At 40.8% G+C, this 9987-nt stretch overlaps 1 protein-coding gene across 1 annotated transcript; it reads right to left on the reverse strand.

The window, feature by feature from the left end:
- Positions 1–292: 292 nt before the first annotated feature.
- FRG1 (FSHD region gene 1) lies at positions 293–9162 on the reverse strand. Its single transcript, XM_014945646.1, has 9 exons — positions 9034–9162; positions 8802–8869; positions 6781–6903; positions 5867–5924; positions 5571–5685; positions 5099–5203; positions 3855–3946; positions 3128–3238; positions 293–2261 (listed from the first exon to the last, which is right to left on the reverse strand). Exons 1-9 carry the CDS (start codon positions 9093–9095, stop codon positions 2225–2227), a joined length of 771 nt encoding a protein of 256 aa, XP_014801132.1. The 5' UTR covers positions 9096–9162; the 3' UTR covers positions 293–2224.
- Between the last annotated feature and the right edge of the window lie 825 nt (positions 9163–9987).

Consider the following 9987-nt stretch of genomic DNA (forward strand, 5'->3'; position numbering starts at 1 on the left):
AAATGAAAGCTTGTTGTGCTAACGCTACTGCCAGGACACAGTATCACCAAGAAGACGACTCCATGAACAATTCCAGTAGGAAAACTACTCCCTCCCAGAGCCTGCTCCTCGTGGTGCCACCTCTTTCCCAGTGGTTCTGGGAGTAGTTTTGGCAGGAGGCCACTTCCAGATCCATGCTGTCCCAACGGCTGTAGGTCAAGTTACTTATATTTCTGAGGAGAACTACTTAGTGAGCCCAAGATGAAAGTAAGGAGCTCTGGAGAAAAAAAATCAATTACGGTTTTAGAGTTTCATTTTGCAAATATTTTAATGCATAGTCTCACTGGAAACACGTTCATATCCCCAGCAATCACTTGCATTGAAAGAATGGGTAATTAACCGAAACTGTTAGAAAATAAAGGTAACTTTCAGTCATTGCTGCTATGTGGTAAGCTCCAAGAGTAAACTCAAAAGTTTTGTGCTACAGCTAGACATAAAATCTGTGTGAACTTAAAAATGAAGCTATTGAACTTGATACTGGTCAAAAGGTCACACATTTGATCAGTTTACGTGACCATCTGATACCATTACATTTTAGTTAACAGTATTTCCTGAAATACAATAATCAGGTAAGTGATAGGTACAGGGGAAAAGACAATTCATTACAAAATCATCTAAGTTCAAAAAAACCCCAAACAACCCAGCTATGGAGGGGTGTTTTGTACCTCTGAAAACTGAGGGGCAAATTCTCATGTAATAATTTCATTTTGCTAATTTTTTTTTCACTCAGCGTAGACCTTGCTTTTATTTAATTTCTCAGCATTCTGTTAGAACTTGAAATACAAAATCCTACGGAGCAGCTGCAATGGCAGGAAGATCTCCAAGGATTTGTCCATATAAGAAAGTTACAAGCACAACTGTCCCAAAATAGTTGCACAAACCAGCTCCCTGGGGGGTCTTACTGAGTTCTCATTTAGTATGTCAACAGAAAGAGCTAAAAGCCAGCCTTCCCAAACCAGCTATAATTTGTTTTCATGCTGAAAAGTCAATAGAGGGTTTCAACAATTATGATGTACTTAAAAGTCTTCATGCTTCTTCCTTGAGACCAACTGCCTATGAAATTAGACCAATATAAATTGCTGCTACTGATTAGACTTGATTGGTCTGTTCCTGTGCCCTTTTTAGACACACCATGATCTTGCAGGAGCTTATGGTTTTGTACTACGTGTGCAGTTCAAACAGAGAAGCTCCGTAGAGAGAATTCCAATTATTTCCAGAAAAATCCCCAACGTTCTTACCAAGTAATCCCTACGACGCAGATGACAGAAGCTGGGAAGAAAGTAAGCCATTGTCCCAACTGAGGTAGTTCCTGTGGAGATGCCATTACCAAAAAGCTTCTTGGTAATCACAGCAGACAGGGGTAATCATGTATTTTCTATGAGATACTAGGAATGTATATTTTACTATGACCTTAAAAAAAGTCCCTGCTGTTTTATTAAACAAATTAAAGTCCGTGCTGCAGAGAAACCAGCAAGTTTGCAAAATCAATTTTTCCCTCTTGTAAAATAGGCAGCCTGTTAACACAAAACAACCATCCCCTTTTCTTACCAAGCATTTTTATTTGTAAGAGGGTTCTTGAGACTTGTCAACACCTTTTTTCCAGCGTATGGAGTATGCCACTGATCACCTTGAACAGTGGGGCTGTTATGAACATTGTTTTATGGAACCCGAATACTCTGGCCCGGTCCTCACCTGATGCAGCGTGGAAAGGCTCCACAGATGTCCTACTCAGGATGTGGTGGGATGTGTTCCAAGACATGTATTTTCAATTATTTCTTCTTGCTCAATAGTTTTATATATTTCTTAATGGTTCAACGTGCCAACCATATTTTACTTTCGAATTTCGTAGTTGTTCTCTTCCGCCCTTACTGTCTTCTGCCTTGTCTCTAAATTCAGGTTCCTTTCATCAGCCTTGGAGGATTCAGTGGGTCTAGGTCTTTTCCATTAAATAATTATCTCACTATTTCAATGGCATATAGTTTTAGAGTAAACTTAATAGTATTCATGACTGAAAGGTGACATAATTTTGATGCTTAATTATAGCTCTCAGGCCATCCTTTAAAAATAACATAATAAAAAACATCAGCAAAACACCTTCAATAAAAAATAATTATAAAACATTTTACTCTTATTTTCAACGTGACCCTATCATCAAAGCTGCAGGAGGAAGTGGACCAGCTGGTTGTCACTTGCAGTATCTGTCCGCTTTCACTTTTGCTCTCCTATGTGGAAGAGTAACAAAACAAGATTTAGATTAAGACCAAATATGATTACACCTGGGGGTTTTATCTGCCTCAAAGCATTAAGGAAGCATTGGAAGCATTTCTTCTTAAACTTCACAGCACATATAAAAGCCTAATACCACTTCTGATTTGTTCATTAATTTCGTTTTCTTAGGGAGCTAGAACTGCACTGTCTAAAGTTAAACTTGTCCTTCCCTTCAAATCGTCATAAATTGTGTTTTGCCCACTCTGAGGAACAGAATTTGGATTCAGTGTGGTTTGAAGCTGACACTCAACCTGTGATGGGCCAGGAGTGTTCTCACATCCCTTGCGTTTATCAGGAATAGTCTCCTGCATTCCACACAAATATTTATACTGTACACCTATACAAAGTGTTTGAAAAACTTGAGTCAATTTCCTTAGTCTCAGACGAGGTGAAAAAAAATAGTTTATTCTTACTAGATACCACAAAGAGTGTTCTTAATAAATGCTCTTTAAAATGCAGCTTTCCCCCTCTCCAAAATGTTCTGGTTCCGTAGGTATAGAAAGTTAAAAATTAGCTTAATTTTTTGCGATTAAAAAGATTCATCCCTCAAACTCCTCTGTACTAAACACATGGAAAAACCTAGATAAAGATTTCCAAAAGAATTCGTTTCTGGGTAAATCCAAACCTGCAAACTTCAGCTACAGAACTGAAAATTAAGAACAAACAGAAAAAAGCCAATCCCAGAACTCGGGCAGAGAGGAAATCTTCAACTTCCCACCCCCCCTGAAATCTGGCTTTCTTTTGTACCCCAGGTTCACTGTAATCCCATCTCCCAGTAGCTTTTATATATAGTTTTATTATTTCTTGTATTTTGAAGTACCTGTCGAGTAGCATTTCATGAAAAGTGCCTTCCTTCCTGGCTTTTCTGAGGGCTTTTGTGTCTTCTTTGCTTATTTTAAGCTTTTTGTCTTGAAAACTTTGGAATTTCTTTCTGTAAGGGGAGAAAAATAATGTTACAAAGTGGAACTTCTTTCAGACTTCGTGTTTCAGTAAAACAGCAGCTGTGATAGAAATCTGAACTTCTACCATGCAGTGTACAACTGGCCTAATAAAATCCAGCAAACTATCACAGTATCCATTACTGTGCTAAAACTTCTGTAGGTGAAAGCGATTCAGGGTGCCAGAGCTGGGGAAAAGTGGGAGAAGAAAAGGGGGGCACAGGGAGAAATCACTGTATATTGATTGACCCATAACCCCCTCCTGCTTGTGGCAACAGGAGTCTGGAGTGAAGCCGAGTTTGAGAGATGGAGGAAGGAAAGGTGGAGGTTATAATTTTTGTCTTTGTTTCTCACTAACCAAATTACCAGGCAATAAACTTAATTAGGTTTTGACACATTGAGTCTGTTTTGCCTGTGACAGTTACTGGTACACCATCTCCCTGTCTTTGTCTCCACCAGTAAGCTTTCTCATTCTGTTTTCTCCCCTTGTCCTGCTGAGGGGAAAGGGAGTGAAAAGCTGGGTGGGAGTTTGGCCCTTCCACCAAAGGTGGGCCCCAAAGAGAAGCAAAAAAAGATACGTGAGCCTGTTAACAGCTCTAAACTACGTACACATAATTGATTTCACACTGTTTAACGTTTCCTTTGTCTTCTTGTGGAACATCATCTTTCTTCTTAGGTTCTCTTTCAGCACAAGTACGTATCTAGTCATTGAGAGGCAAAAAACAAAACAAAACAGAAAAAACCTATTTTTTTTTAAACCGGAACTTACAGGTTAAAGATGACAATATATCCTTCATAACAAAATGAGAGTCACAGTGACTCTTTAAATTCTTGAGTTTTCAAATTGGTTAATTCACATATGGAGGCAACTGCAATAAAAGCAAAGGCTGTCTGAAATACAGGAAATACTAAGTGTAATCCTTGATACTACTGCATATATCTACGTAATTTATTGTATCTACATAATGACCTTCATCTCAAAGAAGCACCATTTCAGTTCTCAGTTTTAGCAGGGGTAAAATGCCTTTTTTAGAGACTGACTTAAAAAATAATATTGCTCTGACTAGTAGACATCTGTCTCTCTTTGGAAGCACTCGTGTAATTTCCACATCCAGATGAAGTCAAGAGAGTCTTTTTACATTCTCTTGCTTAAAATATCTCCTGTTGTGCATCATTCTGGCAAACCCTTCTCTGTCCCTGCTTCAGTCATAATTCATCTCTCTCATACCAAGCTGTTCAGAACTGTCTGGAACATCACATAGACTGTCTTGCCCCCTGTAGTGATAAAATATCTTCCTATCTCTACTGGAAGCATCTCAGTTTATGCAGGCCTGGAGCTCACAGAATGGTTTGCGCTTGAAGACCATCCAGTTCCAACCCTCCTGCCATGGGCAGGGACACCTCCCACCAGAGCAGGTTGCTCAAAGCCCCATCCAGCCTGGCCTTGAGCCCCTCCAGGGATGGGGCAGCCACAGCTGCTCTGGGCAACCTGGTCCAGTGTCTCACCACCCTCATAGTAAAGAATTTCTTCCTTATATCTAATCTAAATCTTGCCTCTTTCAGTTTAAAACCATTACCCCTTGTCCTATCACTCCACCCCCTGATAAAGAGTCCCTCCCCATCTCTCCTGTATCCCCTTCAGGTACTGGAAGGGGCTATAAGGCCTCCCTGGAGCCTTCTCTTCTCCAGGCTGAGCAGCACCAACTCTCTCTTTTGCCTTTCTTGAGGCCAAATCACTTGACAGCTTATAGAAAACTATTATAACTGTAATAAGAATAAGCTGTAGCACAAACAGACCTGGTTGTTAGAATATCCATGCCAATCCTGTACAAAATGTAGAAGTTAAAGATTACCTTTATCATTTCTTCTTCCCCTGCAGTTTTGCTTTTGGCTTCTATATCTCCTTCTTCATTACATCTAATGAAACGGCTGTTTGCTGCCAGTAATGCCATTTTCTTCTGCAGAAATTATATCACATATTGTTAGTATAAAGGTTTTGTATATAATCCTCAATGCATAACATTCTATCCTCTACAATACACTAAAATTATCTGGTTTATTTTTTTATATATAGACACTGCTGGCCAGCAGACTTGATGGCTCCTTCACTCTTAAGATGCTTATAGCTGCCAAAATGCAGTAACTTGGAAGTATTTTAAGAACTTCCAATTACAGTAAATGCAGTTGAGAAAACAGGAGATTAAAAGTTACAATATGGAAGAGAATGCAAAAGGCTTTTACTCAACAGAGAAAACCCATCAGTAGAGATTAACTCAAAATGCAGTTAAATGCGAGGAACATCAAGTGATGTTCCAAACAGCTTACATCCTGGAAGACAGGTTCCCATTGCTCTCTTGATCCTATTGCATCCGAACGTCCAATAACAAGTCCATCCGAATTTATACCAAGGTATTTGCCATAACCAGACTTCAGAGCGATCCTCAAAGGAAAAGCAGGAAAACAGTACAGAATGTTTTTAATTCAAGCAATTCACAATATCCCATACATCACAAACACGTTATTAGTAGACAATGTATTTCAAGAGAATATTAAAACCATGTATTCACACCAGAAACAAAGATAACAAGTATCAAAACTTGTAACCTTGTTAAAGTGATTACCTTGTATCAGACAACTTCACTGCTGTAAACTGTTCAGGAGGACTTGGGCCTTCATCATCTGAGGAATGAATTACCCACTAGTTAGGTATGAAGTATGAAACATACAATATTTTAGCCTGCTCATACTGCAGGTTCAAAATGAACTGAACACCGGGCATCGCCAAATACTATGGAAATCTGCAATACTTTTTCTTTAAAATCCCCTTTTTTAAATATGGACTTTTAAAAAAGCAACGCAGGTGCTTATTTATGTTCATATGTTTAGACTGCTTAAAAGCAGACACAAAATAAAAACAATCCTTGTGTAAAGAAATTTACAGCTGAGAACGTTTTGTAATTCTCCAGGTGGCTTGAAAAACCTTAATCTCCTTGTAATGTTATTTTTTCCATAAGAAAATGTATTACTGTTCAGCTAGGGTAACACAACTCAGTATCCTGAAAGCTACCAGCTCCTCCATCCCTGGAACCCAAAATGAGATAGTATTGCATAATATTGCTAATTTTGCCACCACATTAGTAGCTCGCTTGTGCAGCGACAACACATGTGTATTAAGATGAGGATGCAGCAATAACCCTTGAAACTGCCTTCAGTTTCACTCTTCCACTGACACCATAAAGGTTTTATAGGATTTAATAAAAGTTATACTGCTTTTTTATCCAGTAAGTGGTACAGCCTTTAACAGGTGATCATCTCCAATGCAGTTCAATTTATTGTATGCATAAAACAGCGAGAAACTAGATAAGTGAAACTGATTGGTAGTCATTAGGTGTAAGTCATCTGCACGCTACGGCTGGGATTATTGCATTATTTGTAATAAACTCCTGTTAGATGGAAAATTGCTCGCCTTTAAGTGATGCCACTTTTATGCCTTTCATTACTGAAACTGCTTATTTCCAAATTTCCTGAAACATACCTTTATGCGGTGCTCCAAGAGTAAACAAGCCATTGTCGAGGGCATGGATGTAAGCCCCTTTATCCATTTCTATAGCGATAGTTCCTGTGATTTCACCGAAATTACTGACAGCCCACCAGTTTCCTAAAATGCAAACCCGTGACAGTTAATAGAGCAATTACAACTTCTGATTACAGCAGTTCAAGAGATGATGTTTCTGTGTCTTCTCTTGAGATCTGAAATTCTAAAGATAACACTGGCTATCTCAAGATCTTTGTGCGTTATTTTATTAGTTCAAGAGATGATGTTTCTGTGTCTCCTCTTGAGATCTGAAATTCTAAAGATATGCTTGCTATCTCAAGATCTTTGTGCGTTATTTTATAGTGCAAAAACCAAATTAAAGGTGTCGCTGCGGAATCGGAAAGTCTTGCTGTTCTACCCACCCTGTCACCTCTAGTCACAGCCTCCTGCCCTTCATCCCTGCTTTGCGTTGATCCATAGAGCAAGTTGATGCATTCAGCTGATCTAGCAAAGATAACACCTTGCAAGGAAGGTGGTTTGTTTTGTTTGTTTGTTTGGTTTTTTCCCCCCCTAGACCAGCCTCCTGCAGTTTTGGGGTCATACCCAATTATTAGACTCTCCAGCACAACAGAAACAAATAAACTATCTCACCTTGCTGTTAAATTGCTTCACGTGAGCTGTAATTCTTAGGCTTCAGCTGCTTGAGCCAATCTGTGTTTGAATGTTTGAGCCCCACAGAATTCAACCAAAGTTAAAGGTAGCCCTACGCACATCCATGAATTAGAATTATGATGTTTATATTTTTTAAACAGTAAAATTTTCACCTGTCACGTTGCCTTACAAATATTGTCCACCTAAGATAATAACTATTTTTAATTAATCTGAATATGATGGATTATTTTTTTTTTCACATGGTAAATTTGGCAAGTCAATCTGCCTTGAGCAGAAATAATCTTCCCCTATCTTTATAAAATATACGGAGCTAACTGTCTCGTCCTAGACACTCAAGACTCGCAGATCAACGTATGACTTTTCAAAATATCTCCCACTTTTCTGAAATCTAGCTAAACTAAAGAATGTAAAACGTCTGTAACATTCCTCCAGCATAAGACATAACAGCCCATTTTCTCACATATCATAATTGGTTTTAACGCAGGAACAAGGATGACTTCCCCTTGCCCTGCTTTAGCTTATGCTTATATACACATAATAGAAAATTTATCTTGTAACATTCACTGTGCTGCAGTGTACACCTGAGTCTCTCATGACTTTGTGGTTCTTTTTTAGCTGCTTTTGTTTGTGAAGTGGACTGTGATCAATGACACGACAGCACTAAAAGGCAACAGTCTGTCAAGTTACCGCTCATAACAATATACACTTTGATCCTTCTATTTTATGAAAAAGGAAAAAGTAAAGTTCTTTTTGTTACTGGTTAACGTTTGTGTCCTTAGTTTTAACAGTAGCAAATTTATAATGTGACCAGATCATAGAAGTCAAGCAAGTATGTCAAATTAAAAACAAATAAACAAACTAACCAAGATTGTATTACTTTTGAAAGGCACAAAGGTTTAAGCGAACTAAAGAACTCAGTCAGAAAGTAACTGGTGGCAGAGTAAGAACAGAAAGCACAGGCGATCCAACCACTAACTTTCAAAGTGATAGTAACAGAAGATGTAAGTTATTTACATAGAAATGCACTCATTAAATAACAGCATTACAGTGACAAGTGTCTCCTCCTTAAGAAAACAGCACTAGAGAAAAAAAAAAAAAAAGAAAAAGAGAGATAAGAGAGATCCAAGCTGATAAGTACCTTGAGGTTATATAAGAGCACACTTTAGCTAAAAAGAAAAGAGGAAAATCCACCCCACTGCTGTCAGAAGCTCCACAGAGGATCCCAACATACAAACAGCATGCTGTGAGAAACAACTATAAACCTGTACGAGGGCCAGACTTCGCTTACAAACTCCTACCGCAACCTCTTCAGCTTCTGCCATCCCCTACAGTTTCCACACTCTCCTCACCGACAATATCAAGCTGCTCTGCCGCATCCTCTTCCCTCTTCCTTTTCTTCTCCTTGTGTTTTTTCTTGCTGCGAAGGGAGACGCAAAGCAATAAGGACGTACCTCAGGCCCGGCCCCTCCACAGCGAGCCCCCCCCACACCGCCACGGCCTCACGCCTCACGCCTCACCCCTCAGCCCCGAGGCCGCTGGAGCCCGCCCCGGTGGCCTCGGGCTGGGCACCCCGCTCCTCACCTTTTTTCTTTGGCCCCTTTGAGGACGAGCTTGGTGGATTTCACACAGGAGTACTCCGCCATGTCGGGCCGCGGGGAGGGCGGAAGGACGGCGGCCGCGGAGGGACAGCCTTCTCCCGCTCCCCGCCCTTCGCCGGGCGCGCGCGCGGCACCCGCCCCGCCTCTCCTCATCGCACCTCGCGCGGGGGCCGCGCGCCGAATTTGAGGCGGGGGGGGGGGAACGTAAGAAACGTAACAATGCCAGTTTAAAATAACGGTTAAGAGCGTAATTCCCCGCTTTTAAGCCCCCCCCCTGCTCCTTTCCATTCTAGAGCTGGCTTGGCTCAGCCGGGGGCTCGAGCGCTTTGCAAACCTCCAGCCCCAAGGAACGCAGAGCTCCCTCTTCAGCGTGTGGTGGTAATTTGTTCACGTGTGTTAATTACAAGTATATCTAATGGACACAGCGCAGGGCTGTGCCTTCCCCTACGGGCAGAGGCAGGAACAGCGGCTTCGAGGGGGGCCCGTGAAGGTAAGTTGGGGAAACGAAGCTGGTTAAGTCAATCCAGTGCACCAAACTAGGGGTGAAAGGAGGTTTTTCACAGTTTTTTTTCCATCCTGACTGGCACTCGGTGTTCCACAGAGTAAAGTCTACCTCAGGTATAACCACCTTTCTCTCACACAGTTAACATACCACCTTCTCAGCAGCTACTGCATCTCTGGGAATGGTCTTATTAGCACATTAGGCTCCCAGTTAGAGCAGTAATTTGTAATTGGTGTTTAGTCTTTGAATCACAGAATAGTCTAGGTTGGAAAGGACCTTTAGGATTAATCAGGTCCAACCATAACCTAACACTGCCAAAACCACTGCTAAACTGTGTCCCTCAGCACTGTGTCTACCCACACTTTAAATACCTCCGGGGGTGGTGATTCCACCGCTTCCCTGGGCAGCCTGTTCAGTGGTTGGTAACCGTTTCTG

This window comes from Calidris pugnax, unplaced genomic scaffold (assembly GCF_001431845.1).
Source record: "Calidris pugnax isolate Ruff unplaced genomic scaffold, ASM143184v1 scaffold58, whole genome shotgun sequence".
Taxonomy (NCBI): Eukaryota; Metazoa; Chordata; class Aves; order Charadriiformes; family Scolopacidae; genus Calidris; species Calidris pugnax.

Coding starts and splice junctions, on each gene's coding strand:
- FRG1 (XM_014945646.1), bottom strand. CDS start 9,095: ATGGCGGAGTACTCCTGTGTGAAATCCACCAAGCTCGTCCTCAAAGGG. Junction 5,686..5,866: donor GTGAAGTTGTCTGATACAAG/GTAATCACTTTA, acceptor TTTTCCTTTGAG/GATCGCTCTGAAGTCTGGTT. Junction 5,204..5,570: donor GGGAACCTGTCTTCCAGGAT/GTAAGCTGTTTG, acceptor TAATTTCTGCAG/AAGAAAATGGCATTACTGGC.